The sequence below is a fragment of the Lepisosteus oculatus genome, chromosome 25, assembly GCF_040954835.1.
Source record: "Lepisosteus oculatus isolate fLepOcu1 chromosome 25, fLepOcu1.hap2, whole genome shotgun sequence".
Classification (NCBI taxonomy): domain Eukaryota; kingdom Metazoa; phylum Chordata; class Actinopteri; order Semionotiformes; family Lepisosteidae; genus Lepisosteus; species Lepisosteus oculatus.
This window is the reverse complement of record NC_090720.1, coordinates 9,706,428-9,723,328: the sequence shown is the minus strand read 5'-3', so window position 1 is coordinate 9,723,328 and position 16,901 is coordinate 9,706,428. Positions and strand designations below refer to the sequence as shown.

At 48.8% G+C, this 16,901-nt stretch overlaps 1 protein-coding gene across 3 annotated transcripts in view; it reads right to left on the bottom strand.

The window, feature by feature from the left end:
* The window catches only part of LOC102694327 (keratin, type I cytoskeletal 9-like), a 46,688-nt gene that overhangs the window by 19,880 nt on the left and 9,907 nt on the right, over positions 1–16,901 (bottom strand). The window contains exons 3-6 of one of the 3 annotated variants that reach the window (XM_069183959.1): positions 9,094–9,249; positions 7,021–7,083; positions 5,843–5,966; positions 4,842–4,932 (exon numbers count right to left, since the gene is read on the bottom strand). In XM_069183959.1, coding sequence (XP_069040060.1) covers positions 4,842–4,932; positions 5,843–5,966; positions 7,021–7,083; positions 9,094–9,249 — 434 coding nt within the window. The remainder of the gene's footprint in view (positions 1–4,841; positions 4,933–5,842; positions 5,967–7,020; positions 7,084–9,093; positions 9,250–16,901) is intronic. The other 2 variants (XM_069183960.1, XM_069183961.1) reach the window with 2 other exon arrangements.

The window sequence follows — 16,901 nt, the reverse complement described above, 5'->3', positions numbered from 1 at the left end:
AGATTATTTGGGGATTTAAAAGCAGCCATACATACATTCTAAACCGAAGCCAAACATTCGTTTTCCAATATGCTGACTAACTAGAATGGGTGTGTCAATTGCATTAATTAAAATATAAAAACAATATTCTAATCGCAATAACAGTTTCATTTTCTGCATACTTGCTGTAGCCAACAACCTCACACTACCACACATTCTCTTAATGTGAACTCACAGCACATGCAGACTCAAGCGATCAGCTAATTGGTGTTTGAGACTGCTCCTTTTCGTGATTGGTGTTGTGTAGAACCATATTCCCTGCCCGTCAGAGATGCTCATGCTGCATAAGCTTGGCAGGACTCTGCCGAGATGGCCTGCTTGAGGTGCAAGGACCCTGGTCAGACAGAGCTGCACAGGTGCTTTACTGAGCAGCCTTCCCAAATTTTTAGCAATGTGTGTGGAAACCCTGCTGCCTGAACCCCTACAGGGCTGTTTCTCTTTACGAGTTCCAGAAAGATTTCATTTCCACAAGTGTCAGCACTTAAAGCCCCCTCCAGGAACCCCAGTCTCTCCTGGGCTGCGCCCTTCTGTCATTTACTGCAGGGGACCCCCCACATGTGGAACGGAAATATAAAATAAGGCTCTGCTGGGAGAACTGGCAGGTCTTTCGTCTCTCGCCCCCTGTTCGTCAGCTGGAAAAAGTGCTGATGCCCCCATTCGGATTGCCTCTCATTTCACAAACTCCTCGTTAACGGGGCGCACAGCAGAGCTCTGACAAGACGACACACGTGCTGGCGCACGCACACACAATCCTGCACACAGCAGCCCGGCATGAAGTTCCAACCGCGCACAACTCATCGCACAGCAGCCGAAATCAAACACTACCTGTTGAGCACGAACCTGCAGGCGCACTCCACCGCCACCACCGACCTGCACAAGTGCAGACTTACTGCGAAGTGCAATCGCGCAAGAATTTGCTTACACTGCAACCTCAACATCTTGAGCACGTACACACCCTGCTCACAGTGCCCTGAAGGTCCACACACGCCCGGACTTTTTCGGTATTTCAATACTTATCCGTCTACAGTGGTAGGTGAATACACGGTATCAGTCGTTTTAGACCAAACGATTTCTTTTTCTGGCACAGCAATGGCAGCTCAAACTGAGGTGGAGCCCCCTCACTTTGAGGGGGAACAGCCCCTGTAACACCAGCCCTTGTAACCAAATGGAGCTTCTCCCTTCCTGAAGTAATGACCTTATTTCCCTTAAGCCAGAGGCGTCAGAAGAGGCTCTTTGGGAGGGCTCTCCACCCAACCCAGACCAGAAAGGCAACAAGCCTGCACACACTGCCCCCGCCACACTCATGGCAAGACGACCGGCGAGGGGTACCCCTCAGACAACGCCGGGAACCCCACGCCCCCCTCGCTTCCATGGTGTCACTCAAATCCTGCTGGCGGTGCGCCTGAAGCCGAGCAGCAGCACAAATAATAATGTCCGCGATGCAAGGCTGTATTAGACACGCAGGTCCCAAAGAAGGGCATCATTAAAGATTGCTACATCCACCCGGAGCCACAGGGTCTGGAAATGAGCCGGATAAAAATCCCTGCAGATGACAGATTTGAACGGTCAAATGTCTTGAGGAGAGCAATATTTTCTGGGGCACCTGCAGCTCCAATTTTCAGTGATAATGTGGAAGCGATAAGTTGGGGCCTAGACAGTATTCACAGGCTATTAGCCATTCGACTACGTCAATTACAACAGGTCCGTGAGTGTTTGGAGCTTGTTTCTCCAGAGCGCTGTGATAGCAGCTGATACACCTGTCAGAAGACTTATGGAGACAGAGCTGCATAATCACTGTGAATAATTCATTTGTGCCCATTTAAAAACAGAGCTCCTTAGAGCTCCTTTTCCTGAGGGATAAGTGCCCTTTGCACAGTTCAGCGCGGATTATGTGTCTGAAACTGCTGTGTGACCACTGGCCGGTCCCTCCCCATTTGCCAGTTTAAGCCTCATCACGGGTTCTGCATCATACCCACAAGACTTTCAAAAAGGATGCTCTCATCTTATTTTTTCTACTTCTGCGGAACCACTGATGCATAACCAATTCTCTGCACAACACAGCCTGAAGCGAAAGAGTCAATCACCACCAGATTTCAACCTCATTAGGGAAAAAACAGCTCCAACTTTATTCTTTTATTCTTTTATTGCCGTGCGTGTCAGCTGCCTCAGCAGAACAGTCACTCACTTGACACACTGCAATTAAAAAGACTGATCCACATGTGAACAGGCCCCCTCTGTAACGTGGAGCCAAGGCATTTTAATACCACCAGCCCCCACTCGTCAGTCTCAGGGCGCTTTCAGAAGACAATTTAAATTACAGGCCATCTCTGCAGGGTGCTGAAGCAGATAATGACTGCAGTAAATGCTACAATTTGCCTCTGAGGATGGTACAGCTCGTGTAGCGCTCTAGATTTTAAAACAGACTATGATCCTTCCATAAAGTTCATCTTAATGCAAGATTTCTGGGGAACCCTTCCAAAAACGGTCTTCAAACACTTAAAAGAGCTACTTAAAATAGCTCTTGCTAATAAGTTAGGCCTTCCTGACCATTACTCATAAAGACCTTTAAAATGGAGGACTACATAACTGTAGGTTTCATGCATTTAAACACCTTACAAAGAAACAGACCTCTAAAACCGCTACTGTGAGCGCTACTTGTACGGCCTTCATAGAAAAGCACTGCGGAGTTACTGTAGTTTCACATACTCAGCTAGAGGGTCTAGCAGGGTTTCCACCCTGGTCCTGGAGGATATTGAAGCCTTCTGGTTGGTCTCCATTCCAAAAGAGCTCTCTACCTTGGGAAATACTCTACTGCAGAAGTACTGGCACAAGGGCACTTCGAAACCAAGTCTCCATTCTTTTTATCAGCTGGCTGAAGAAGCTGTCGCTAACCTATTGCCTAATGAGCTCTTTTAAGATGTGACTCGTTAATGATGTCCAGGCTAAGGTGGGGATTGCCAGCTGGTAGTGTCATGGTTTGGGGATGCTTTACTGCATCAGGACGACTTGCTCTGGACCAGAGAATACTAAGGGAGTGTCAGGCTAAAGCTGAAGTGCAGCTGGTTCAGGCAGCAAGACAACGATCTGAAAGACAAGCAGGTCTGCATGGCCATGGGTGAAAAAGAAGAAATTGAGGGTTTTAGAGTGGCCTACTCAAAATCCAGAGATCTTGTGACAGGACCTGAAATGAGCAGTTCATCCCCAAAACCCCACAAATGTCACTGTGTTGAAGCAGTTCTGCACACAGGAGTTGGGCAGAATTCCTCCACAGCACTCCAAGAGACCGATCAAGAACTACAGGAAGCATCTGGTTGTAGCTATTGCTGCTAAAGGTGGTGTAACCATCTACTGAGTCTAAGGGGGCAATTAGGTTTTCACAAGGGGCACTGAGTGTTGGATAACTGTTCATTTAATAAATTAAAAAAGTATAAGGATAAAATTAAGTATAAAAAAGTTTCAGAAGTATCACAATTCGGTGTTATTTGTTCACTTGGGGTCCCATTTAGCTAATATTGGGTTTTGCTGAAGAATTGAATAACATTCACTGTGGAAAAATATGCAATAATGCAGGAAATCAGAAATGCTTTTTCACAGCACGTCTTTACTTCTTTCCATAAGTAAAGAGAAATAGGACAGTAGATGTGCTAGAAAGCTGCTGGCTAATTAGCTGATTAATGCCGGTTTTCCTTATTGCCAGCTTTTAGCGCTTACTATCTTATTGCTATCTAACGTGTACATCTTTTACAAATTACTAATCAAAAAGCTACAGATATGATGAAGCGTGTGTGAGGAGAATTCAGGACAAAAGCTTATTTTAATACAGCAAGAGGAGAGCAAGGAATATTTGTGGTATTACAGGAAGGAGGCCCTTTCAAGCCCAGGAGAGGAAACCAGGTGTGCAGTGGATGGGCTTGTTCGGTGGAGGCAACATGCAGCACAGCACTTCGACCTCCCACCTGCCTCCGATCTCAAACTGGATCGAAACCTCCCATTCCCTGCAGGAGCAAGAGCAAGATTCCGGGTCTGAGCGGCAGGAGTATTCCCACAGCCGGGCCCGACCAGGATCTCCAATACTGCTGCCTTGAGACGCACAACCCCACCCCCCCACCCACCCATCGTCTGCCTGGCCTGGAAACATCAGCCAGCACCCACGCACCCCCACTCCCTCTCCACACACCCCAAACAAAGATCGCTTGTAAACACCTCAATTAAAAAAAAAAGACATTTTCCATGCTGGAAGCGTGACACAGCTCAGCTCAGTCCAGCCCCTCTGGTGGAACGGTCAAGCAGGGTTTATTCTGTCCTGGCACACTGGCCACCGATTAAAGGGGCTTTTCTTGTTCTTTTGCTTATTTGTCTGCCTGTTTGATTTTTTTTTTTGTTCCGGACAAGGACCACTCTATAGGCAAAGCTGGGCTGATGTATTAAGCTACTTAAAATGAAAAGCCTTCTCTCTCCCTCTCTCCAGCTTTTGGCAGACAGTCTTTGTGCACTGGAGCCAGGACTCTGTGGTTTTCTCCCCAGCACACAAGCAACTGCTGAACACTCCAGGGCCCTCACAACCCGACTGAAGCAGTGCACTAAAAGATGACCCAACCTGTGTGATCTATGAAAGGGCCCCGGATTTTGAGCTGTACCTGTATTGCAGCGTATGACACAGGTGCTGAAGTGGCAGTGCTCTCTGCCATTTTCACTTGTCCTCCCCGGGGCTGGCACTTTCAGCAATGGCAGGTGTGAACATTGTGTGGTAGCAGCATGAGCAATGCAGAAGAAGCGCTTCTTCAAAGCCATTGTCTTCCTACCTCGTCCTCTTCCTCCCTTCTGCGTGCCTCCTCTGCGCGCCTCTGAATCTCTTCCTGAATCACTCGCGCGTATTCCGAGTCCTGCTCCTCACTGCAACGAGACCCAGGGAAACTCAGGTCCACCCCGTTGCAATTAGGCCCACCATACACCAGCCCATAAGCAAAACAAATCGGTCCAAGAGACTTTTAACAGATAATGAGAACAAACCAGTTTGCTAAAAACCATCCTAAGTGTTAAGGTAAGTCTATTTATCGGTCCTAATCACATGCAATATTAACCGACTAACATAAAAAAGACAGAAGCTTTGTCACTAGGTAGTGTCTTTCCATTTTTGACTGGCCCCGCAAGTCCACAACAGTTACGTCCTCAGCATGCCTCTTGGCTATGTCTGACCAGCAGGCATCACAGGGGAATACTGGACTGCAGCCCGGAGGCCTTGACGTGAGAGGCCAGAGACGGGGCCTCTGCTCCAAGATGGCCAGCCAGTCCTTCCGCCTGCCACAGAATTCCCCGCCACCTTTCCAAAGCCGGACGCAGCACAGGTCCGCAAGAGCCGAGCGATCGATTACCTGGCTTTGCTTTCGTCGCAAAACGATTAACGCTTCAAACCTGAAGCGCGCCTGCAGAAACGCGTGTCTAGGAAGCCTTTCCCCTTACGGGCTGATGGCAGAAAAAAATAACTGCTTTGCATGCCAAGAAGGGAAACACCCTCTCAAGCGCACCCCTGATTTCAGGTTTCCTGCACTTTGTAAATTAGATTCTTTTTTTTTTTTTTCCCCACGCTGTTGCCCGCCATCGCCACTGGAGCAGCCTGACAGACGCCTGCTGGGCCCTGCATGATCGGGCTTCTGGGTAACGCCGCTTACCACGTCAAGCTCAAACGGATTGTTTCACAAACACCCCCCAGTGACCCCACCGGGCCCCAGCCCATCGGCTGATCCCGGGCCCCCGAGACCACCGGGCCCCAGCGCGCGGGCGGGAGAGGGGGCGGGGCGCTCACATGTGGCGGGTGCCCTCCTGCAGGCGCGCCTGCTGCTCCTCCTCGTCCTGCAGCCGGCGGGCGATGCGGATGTCCCTCTGCACCAGCTGGTTCTTCTGCACGTTGGAGGAGTAGTACTGCTCGACTGCGGGGAGAGCAGCGCCCAAAAAAAAAGAGGAAGATAAAGGACTAGGAAGCAGGAAGAAATGGAGGGGCACAGAGCTAACACACTCCTGGTGCTGGCGGGCATTTAAAAGCATGCTTTTTTCACTTCCTCACCCGACTCATCTGCACAAACCCCCGTCATTAATCTCTTGGCTGCGACACCCAGAGACATCAGTCCAAGACAGCAGCGCTTACCACCCATGCTGCAGGGAAGCCGTTACGCCAGAAGATTTTGTCATTCATCCCTCCCACGTATCTAATCACTTCGCTATCAGATCTACAGGTAACATCCGTCTCCCCTGTCAGATCGGACATCATGCTTGAAATGCGAGGTGCAATGCTAAGGAACTGCTCTGTTTTTAGCCAGTCATGTCACTACACCAGCAAATGTTATGGCTTCTTTATAATAATGTAATGTTAGCAAAGAACATACGATTCACCCGATATACACCAAGAAACTGCTACAAATCTCCATCTCAAAATGTGTCTGCCATATTTTTAATTCTGTTAGGCATACTTTCGAGTGGATTAGAGAAAAACTACTAATACTACCTAGTTTTCAGGTTGTATGTGTTAATAGAACAGTGTCATCCAGAGCTAACCAGATTAACCAAGCCTACAGGATTATAAAACGGGTTAGGAAATTCTCCAAAACCTGTGGTTTTGGGAAAAGGCAAAGTTACAAAGATTACTCTTCACTGCATCACAGCCTCCTTTGAGAATATCATTTTCTTTCACCTCAGGAAGCAACGGGAAGAGAATTACCCAATATCAATGAAAAATGAGATTGTGCGTCAACATTTCTTCAATTAATTAAACCACAAAACCTATAAGAAATAAAGGAAGCCCTTGTGATTGAAGGTGGGGCTGTCTGGTAAGCTAGCCGATTCATATATCCTAAAGCAGATTAACTCCTTTGATACACCTCTTTCCCTCAACAAGCTGCGAGCACAGGCAAGTGGTTTTCATGAGCTGGCTGTTAGTCTGCATCAGGCAGGGAGAGTTAGTGACGCACAGAGAAGGGACATACTTACTCTCCTGCTCCTGTAGGTTGTGGGCCAATGCCCCATCTTCCAGTACAGCAAAGCACTGGCACACTGCAACACACAGCACAGCTTGAGTCAGAACACTGCAGAAGCACCTGGTGTGCTGAACAGAACTGGGAGCTACTGCAATGTCTGGAGCGATGTCTTCGCAGACTATTAACACCTTGATAATCTGTAGCGATTTCGTTTGAAACTCTCAGTGTTAAACGCTGAAGGACTGCGCAATGTCAACAGCTCAGACTATAGTATAAGCAGACAGAGGCACAGACCACTCTGGAACAGAAAAAGGGTTGACATACAAGGTTTCAGCCTTGGGCCCCGAAAGAAGGAACATCCCAGTGCTATTTTCTGTACAAAAGGAAAAAGATGCACGCTGTTAACTTTATGCAAACATGAGAAGAATGCAAAATGATATGTGCCAGGTAGTTAAGAGACCAAACCCATTCATTTCCATTACATAGTGGTAAAGCAAACCCAAGGTAGGAAAGCGCTCAGTCAGAGCTGTGATCAGTTCCGGGACTAAACTGGGAATGGACAATCGATCCCAATTCCACCTGGACCTGATGGCAACTCTGGGAACTGCGCTGGAAAGCCGACAGCAACACCTCCACTGCCCAAACAGCATGATCCATCTCAGCTTTTAAAAGGGGCAGGCTCCTGCACAAGAACGGGCTCAGAGGCAACTGTCAGCACGGCTGCATCGTATTGACATATGGAGCCACCCCTTTTCGGTCTATTTATACTCTGAACATTCTTAACGTGCAGATTGCAGCGTACAAACCCTGGGCCAGGACAGGAGTGAGGCGGCCACAGCTCTGCCACCACTGCCCATGCTCCTTGCCAGCAGACATGCGGGAGCTCCGCTGAGCCTGCAGGAGAGTCGGCGCCGATTGGACGAGCAGCTTGCCCGTCAGTGATGTCACTGGATGATGTCACCCACAAGTGAAGCCCCAAATGTGGAGTGATTCAGCCAACTGCGGAAATCACAGACGGCAATGACAAGGCACAGGATCAGTAAAAGGAGGGCAGGGCTTCACTCACTTTCCCAGCGAGCATCTCTGCTGGCCAATTTGGATGCTCCCTTTCACTCCTTAACTCAATGTGCAAATGAGCTAAAAAAAAAGGCAAAGGGTGACGGCTTGTACTGTACAGACGAACATGCGGGATATAAAAACTTAAATGGATCAAGCTGCTAAACACATACAATTTTAATCCCTCAACAGTAGGTGGCAAATTTTACTTTAGGAGTGTCTCTCCCTTCTCAGGAAATGCAATTTTAAAAAGCAAAACAGCAAGCAATAATACACAGCCCTTCACACAAGTCAGTTATGAGGTGCTGCCCACATTCCAAAGTAAAAAAAGTTTCACGTGTGGCAAAGAGGTGTCACAGGACACATAAATCATTCTTCCCACTGAAAGACCGAGGACTGTATTCATAAAACTTCCCGTCTGCTTTTTCTTAATGGGAAGAGCATGACAAAGCCAATGTCTCGCGCATAAATCTTGCAACACCCTGTAGGCAGTGAAAGCTTTATTTTATTAGAGTACGTTTTCAAACGCAGCCCAGGGAAAAAGCTTTATGGATGCAGCCCTTTGTGCCATCTGGCACAGAGATCACAATCTTACAGTTTTTTCCTCCTCAGCTTTCTTCTCCCCCACCCAATTCCTCCACCAAGAGCACCACAATCCAGGGCCCATCAGCTCCAATCCAGGAAAGCCCAGAAAAGGGACGTATGGTTTAGAGGCAAAGGGCAAATAATAAGAAAAGATGATCCTTCTGCCAGTCCAGTGGAGGCCAAAATCCTAGGAAGTGCGAGCAAAATGAACAAGACAAGAAGAAATAGGCATGGAGCTGCCATCACCTTCCCTGGCCCAATATTTCAATCCCACTTATCAAATACCCTCTCAGCCTCAGCTAAATACTACTGCTGGATGGGACTGGTTTGCAGATTGAGATGTCAGAGTCTTGTAGAATATGGGTCGCGCCCCGTTCCTAATATTTTGACCTACGACTGGACAGCACAGGCCTCTTCGCCTTTATTGTCTTGGAAGTGTACCCGCCTTTCGCAGGAGCCCCTGGCTCCGGTGATGCAAGCAGAGTGCTGCTGCTGCCGGGGTCCGGAGCTCGATCCCCATCCGCAGCCGAGGAGGAGGAGAGCTGGGCATCCCACCCCTCGGTCAGCTGGTGAGAGGAGTGGTGCCTCTCTCCCCTGCCACCTGTACAGGGCACAACCTGCCTTTTAGCACATGTCCCTTCGTCGCTGTGCTTGAAGACGGAGACTGAGCCCACTCCACCGATTCACAGAGCCCGTCATGAGTGCACGGTGCTCCTCAGGAATCAACCGGGTGTTTTACCGGGTGTGTGACTGTCCAATCACCCAGGGAAATCAGCAGACACAGATTTCACACAGGTGCTCTTGACCTAAGCAGCAGAACAGCGTTTCATCACTATGGCAGATAAGGAAAGCAGCAAACCTGAAGCCAGATGAGTACAAATTCTAAGCAGACACTGTAAAGTGATACAGTCATGGTGATGGGGGGGGGGGGGGGGAAGATATACGTCACAGGTGAGCTCTGCAAGGATGAGGAAGGTCCATCTGTTTAAACGCATCACATGGGTTCAAAAGGTCATTCGGGTAAATCAGACAGCTGACACAAACCACATGTCCATTTCCTATACGGAATTAAACCGCAACAAACCTCCACTGGCAACAGAAGTTACACTGGTTTCTGCTCTGCTCTATACACAGGAAAACTTCAGTGTCAGACTGGCTTTTCCTTGTGGGCTGATCATCATGCTTTACTAAACTTGTACTTGCTCCCCATAAAAACAAACACAAAACACTTTCTCCATTTCCGATCTTTGGAATCTTGGGTCTCCGTAGTTGCAGAAACTGTGGCATTGTTATAATACTTCCAGCTCTTCAAAGATCAATAAACATTTTCATTTAAACTTCACAGGAATCACTTAAAACTGGGTGGGTGGGTGGGGGGTAGTGTCTTTGGAAACTACAAACCATTACATTGGGTGATCTGGCATCTTTCATCTTTTAAAGCTGAACGGACAGTATCCTTGTTTGAGCTTGGTTCAAGTGAGCGAGACGGATCAGCAGTGCTCTGGGGCTTGTCCTGTATGGCACGCCAGGACATCCGTCATGAAGTCTGCTGTATGAAAGCAGTGCGTATTGCCTTACACTGCACGACTGATCCTCGGAAGCTGCCCTGCGGCTCCCCGTCTCCTACCAGCCCAGAGCCCAGAGCCCAGAGCCCAGAGCCCAGAGCCCAGAGCCCAGAGCCCAGAGCCCAGAGCGGGAAGGACTCACTTTCACGGTCTGGACCCTGGCCAGGCGGCGCACTCTTGGTGCATTATCACTTCAGAGTCCCCGGGGCTGTTTGTTAAATATCGTTTTACTGGTCTTTTATAAGCTCCTTAACACCCAAGTCAGGCATTTCATTATTCTGCAGCTGCCACATTGCTTTCAATCCGTAACATGAACCTTTGTATATCTGGTTTGATAACTCTAGTGGAAACTACCTACTACACCCTAATATCCCAACATGCCTGTGAATCACCTACTTTCATTTACTTTCTTCAGCGCCTACTAACGAGCTCATCCTCCGTATGCACTGCCCCTCTGCTAAAACCATTACTAGGATAACCAGAAATGTTCCACCTAACATATCCACACAGCAGGGAGACAACACATTGTGGAAAAGCTTTCGGTGTCTAAGACGGGTGGAGAGACCAGAGACAAAACCGCCCCAAAAAACATCTCCGATTCCCTGCTGTAGGCCTCTGAGCACCTGCTGCTATCCCGTTTGAGGACTTGGAAATTGTTCCAATCTGCAGACTCCTGCACAAGCTGTACAGCCTAGAAGGAAAATACCATCTTCACAAGTCTGGTAACGGAAAGTTGTGAAACAATTAGGCACCAGACTTAAAATACACAGAAGTCAGCACTGCGTGATCAGAATATAAAAATGCAAATGGTTCAAATGAACAGAGGGCACTCCATTCATCTCAGCTGCCGAGGCTACTGGTACACTTCACTTGACCGATCAGGCTTTTGAATCCTTACTGATCTCAAAGGCATCAACCACTTCAGAGTGCAGGACACCTTCCAAGATTGTCAATACCTGCATCAATGGCTCACATAATCCTCCCAGTGCCAAGGAAAAAGGGATTCCCTTAATATTCCACGAGCATTCACGTTAGGAATTAGCCATGCCAATTTCCTCTTTTTCCTGCCTTCAGTTGTCCTGCAGATCAAATCTGAACACATCGTATAAGAATCTTTAGCTCATAAAAAACCTTTAACAGATCTAAGAGCTTTGGGATGAAGGGTCTTACTTGCATCCCAGAAACACAAGGGACTGTTTACGTTCTCCAAGACTAATCCTAGCGAGGTAAAACAATTAACAGCAGCACCAGGAGATCAAAACGTCCATAAAATACCCTTGCAGGGAGTTGACCTCTAAAGTCTCGATGGCTTCCTGAAGACTGTTACCGATTTAGAAAGATTCCATCAGGCGTTTCAGATTATTGAAATCCAGGGTTTCTCTGGACTCGGGAAGTCTGAAAGGAGATCATAAATCTCACGCAATGGACGAATACTCTGGAAAGGGAAATTTGAAGGGAATGGCAGCTGTACCACAAACATGTCACTCAATTACAAGATTAACTTGTACGAAGTGTAAGACCAGGTGCTCAGTGAGGCTTTTTGGATACAAAAGGCGCCCTGAACAGCTCCTGCACAGGCCCAGACTGCTGTGCCCACAGTGAGACACTGCCGTCTGTCCTGGTAACCACACCCTCCCTGCTCAAGGCTGGGAGAGGGCAGGGAGGCAGACAGCACTGCTGTTTTTCCACTGTTTATTTCAAGTACAGTCCAGCAGTCAGATTGCCCAACATCCGCAGAGCGGTCACCGAGACAGGAAGCCGACAGGATTGGGCTGCCAACCGGGACAGCAGGACATCGGAGTAAAACACCGGAGGAGGCCGAAATGTTGGAGAACAAGTCGCTCGGACCGCAGTTAATGTTTGTAAAAGAGGAGGAAACTTTGCTCTGAATCAAAACAAGCTACATTTTTTTAAATTAACGCTTTTTTGTCTTCCATTATAGAGCAAAACCCTTTTGACCCCTGCATTTATTTGGAAAAACCTTCAAAGAACCGCGTGATACAGTACACTCAGCTTGGCTAATTAGCAATGTAACCTCATTGTCTTAACAGGGAGGCTTAGTGTAGCTTAGTGGGGAGGGTGGGGGGGTGACCCTGACCCCTGAACTCTCACAGCGAGGCCAGCCTCCCCCACCAAAGGGGCCACCTGTCCGCTGTGCCTCTGGGGTCCTGGAAACCAGTGTGTCTGGACAGTCACTGACCACATCAGCCTCGGGCTTGGATCACCAAACCAGGACGAGTAAAACATCCAAGCTGGTCTGCATCAAATCCAAACACACCGGCGGACAAGGAAGAGATGAGAAGGCGACCACACGCGGTTTTCCATCACCACGTTCGTAGGCATGAAGCTCAGGCCAAGCGCCGCAGTCCAGGAGGTTGCAGCTCTGCCCGAGCTGGGAAACCGGCTTCAACTCACCGGGGCTGATGGTTACTTTCCTGGGATTACTTTTTCTTGCATTCAGTGAGAACGCTGGCAAAGCCAAGAGGTGTCTGAACCTCCCCTGTCCGTTGTCTCAGAGGCTGGGACTCTCCTGGCTGCCTGCCATGCAGAAGGGCCGAGGCCGGCAGACAGGGCTGAAGCCCGTGTAAACGCAGCCACAGGGTGGGCTTCCACTGGAGAAACAGGCCCCCGTCAGCACTGCCACCACACACAGGCACCACCAGGGGCTGCATACTGTCGTACTCCGGTGGCACAACTGCCCATTAACATAAACCTCGGAGAAACAGCGGGCGAGAGCACCGAAAACAAGGGGCGCGCATGGCACTGTCTAGAGGACAACACTGGCAGAAGCGCAAGATGTCTTAACATTATTGCTGGAGTTTTCATGGTGTTCAAATCACGAGCTCACCAGATCAATATGGTTGTTTCGAATATCGAAAACCAGTCAATTGGAGGACTTGTATAGAGTCTAATCTCTAAACTTTTAAATTGCTCCTGTGCCGGGACATATGCATGATATGTTGTGTATGGGGTGTAGCAGTTTAGTTGAAATGGCAGCTGTGCTCCCTCCCAGTAGGGGGTGCTATGCCCCGTGTGCTGTTTACCCGGGACTGGGACTCCTCTGGGATACAGACTGTGGCTTTGAAGTCTTGGGGAACTGCTACCACACAGTTCACCACACTTACACTGAGATCCTATCCGACAGCTACCGTATGCAGAAAGACAGTACATTGTGCTGGGTACTTCGGCAAAGTGAATGCTTTGCTTAAGAGCAGATCAGTCACATCAGGCCTCTGTATGACAGGTCCGATACATGCGCTGATCCTTCAACTACCATTTTCAGAAGCAACAGACCTTGGGACCCAAGTCAGCAGATTTGAATTCCATTATTCAAGAAAGCCTGTATAAGCGTAAAGCTTAGCAAAACCACACAGGTGTCTTGGTCCACTCAGATTATAGAACAAAGCTATACAAGCGACTGACCCAACACTAAGGAGAATGTGTAACACTGCTTATGTTTATAAGGAAATGCTAAGCTTGACAATTGTTTTGTTGCTACAAATCATTTAACACTTGCAGGTACTCAGAAAATGAAACTGGGGGGGGAACAAGGCCCTGCTCAGTCCATTCAAAATGTGAAATTTTGGTTTGCAATGCAACAAAACACAATCAATCTGGGATTTTGTCCCAGGGACACCATATCCCTTAACGCCACCCAGGCAGCCTGACAGGCAGCTGCTCAGGCTCAGGACTTGGCCCCGGATGAGGTGGCCCACTGTGGGTTAGACTCCGGCGAGACTCTAATTTGCAGGCGGTTTTGTCAAACTAACCGCCCCCACAGCCGCAGCTATAAACTCTGTAAGGAGGCCCAGGGCCTGCCCTGCCTGGAGCGCTCTGCAGGCACGGAAAGCTCCTCTTCCACACTCACAAGCAGGAAGAATGGGTTGAGCCGGGGGGGGGCAGGCATCAGAAGAAAAAAGTTTGATTCACACGCAGCATCGCTTATCTGAGATCATACAGCGAACACTGTCCAAGAGGAAATGGTCACAAACCCGAATTCTACAAAGGTCAACAACCATGGTGTCATGGGAAGCCCTAGATAGGAGGCAGCCTTGACAAGCGCGCACACAGCAGATTAATAAGAGTGCAGACAGGAACGGGAGGGCATGTTTTACATACACACGACTAGTCCGGGTCTGTGCGAGTCTCTTTAACCATGGAACAAAGCGTAGAAAACCAGCCGCAGTGTATAATCCAGAGAAAAGCTGCATGCGTGTACAGGATTTACTGTAACAGCAATGTCATCTCCGGTCATTTTGTTTGCTGCTCTGTAAACCATTTTGTTTCTGTTCTTTGATTTCTAGACTTCACCGCCTTGATCCCATTGCTTGCCAGGACAGGCTCCGGCTCCCCCGAACTCTGAATTGGGAGAGGAGGAAGGGTGGATTTCTGGACTTGTAGGCACAGACAGGAGATGGCGAGGTCCTCTTACAGCAGCGCCTGCACTCTTACTATGGAACAAAATCTTCCAAGTCCGTAACAAGTCTCCCCCCAAAACACTGGCGCTCTTCGCTTTTCCCACAGTGCTCCTGCTCCCATCACGTCAATTATCAGCCACAACCTGACCTACAAGGCCAAAACGGACAGATACAGGTGTTTGTCTCCTCTCCCTTTCTGTGCTGTTGTGTTCTGTCCCTAGTGTACAACACATCTAGGTACGGAAAGCCCATTTTTAACCCAACGAGATGTACTGCGAGTATGACAGGGTGTCTACAGCATGTGCCCTTTCACCTCCGCACATGGATCACACCGAGTCTTGCCGGGTTTCACAAACGCCTTCACTTTCCCTGCCAGGGTCTGAAATCAATCTCCCGTGACGCTCTTCCTCCAGGTCTGCTGCCCCACACTGCAAGAGCCCATCTTGTGTTACATGCAACAAACGAGCCGGCGCCGGCCCACCTCAAAGGGCTTCCAGCTGCAAGCAGCACCAACTGAGAGGGGAAGGGAGGGCAGGAGTCCAAGTGTTTCCAGATGTGTGCAGATGTTGGCCCAGAAACCTCGGATGCGAGAGATGAAAGGAGCACAGTAGTGGGACTCCTAAACAAACCAGCCACCTTCACTGCATTTTTATAGCGTTATTTTGAAAGCCACTCTGCAATTAAACTACAGGCAGCTGTAGTTCTCCTCTCTCTGGTTTCAGGGGCAGAGACCTCGATAGCTGACAATAAGCGTTAACAGACTGGGATTATTAAATTACATACATTCTTTTTTAGGAGATGGAAAGACTCTATGGCGATCTACTGAAATTAGAAATATTAGGTTACTTAAATGGAAAGGAGAAAAAAAATCAGATTTAAATGTCTGGAGCATACTGTTTGGCATGGAGAGTGTATGTGCAGGCCTGTTGGGAGCAAAAGAGGAGGCTCGAGTAGAGATCTGCTTTGAAATAAAAATCTTAACTTCTCCAAGAGACCTATTAAAAAATGAACCACTCAATGAACGCAAGCGAGCAATAGCCTGCGAAAGCATTTTTGTCCCTCTTCTCTCGCAGAAAATCACCTGTCGATATTCCCAGGGGAGTTTAACAATCCCGCCCTCCGATCGCGGAGACAGTGCCTGAAAACCGTGGAAGATCTCTCTCCCTCCTTGAAGCCCACAAAAGAGGAGGGATGGCAAGAGCTGTAATCTGTTCCTAATAAGGAATGTCAGTCCTAGCCTTAGGAGCAGTAATCCACACCAGGGAGCCAGGATTAGTGTGGCTCCGTTTTTCTGAAAAGCTCCATTTTAAACCCCAGAATGAGGCTTGTCCATCAACGGGAAGCCCAGCACGCTGCAGCGATCAACTCTGACACGGGTCTAATGTGCATCTATATCAAGTGCACAGTGGGAACGGGGACAAGACCTGCAGACCTGGGAGCTTGACCTTCTGTCTCATGCAGGGCCTGATGCAGACGCTAAAGCAGAAAACCAGTACTTCGCATCTGGGCCCAATGGTGTGGCAGGAAAACAGAGGACATAGCACAATTCGTCACAACAAAATGGCAAGCCGTGTGACAAAATCAAACGATGCATCTTGCTTTCTCCTCCTTGGTGAAAGGGGTTAAATAAGGAAAGACACCGGCACAAAACGCGGTTTTCCCCAGGACCCTGCATGAATCCGAGGAGGAGGACGACTATTTTTAGAACTTTTTTTAGATGAAGCAGCCGCCGCGTCAGAGATTCCAGCCCCGCTCCCGAGGCGCCATGGAGAGTTTTGACTAAATTAGGCCCGGACTGCTGCTGAGCATCAGGGTAAACATCTCCCCCCGCTGAAGTCGGCGGAGCAGCAGGACTCGGAGTCAGGGTGCTCCGTCTGGAGGGGGGAGGCCGGCTGCTCGCAGGGCCTTGGCGGGGGAACGTCCGGGCACGGGCACGGGCACAGATTAATAATAATAATAATAATAATTGCTTACACTTATATAGCTCTTTTCTGGACACTCCACTCAAAGCGCTTTACAGGTAATGGGGATCCCCTCCACCACCACCAGTGTGCAGCCTCACCTGGATGATGCGACGGCAGCCATAGTGCGCCAGAACGCTCACCACACACCAGCTCTCAGTGGGGAGGAGAGCAGAGTAATGTAGCCAATTCATAGAGGGGGATTATTAGGAGGCCATGATTGGTAAAGGCCAATTGGAAATTTGGCCAGGACACCGGGGTTACACCCCTACTCTTTTCGAGAAACACCCTGGGATTTTTAATGACCAC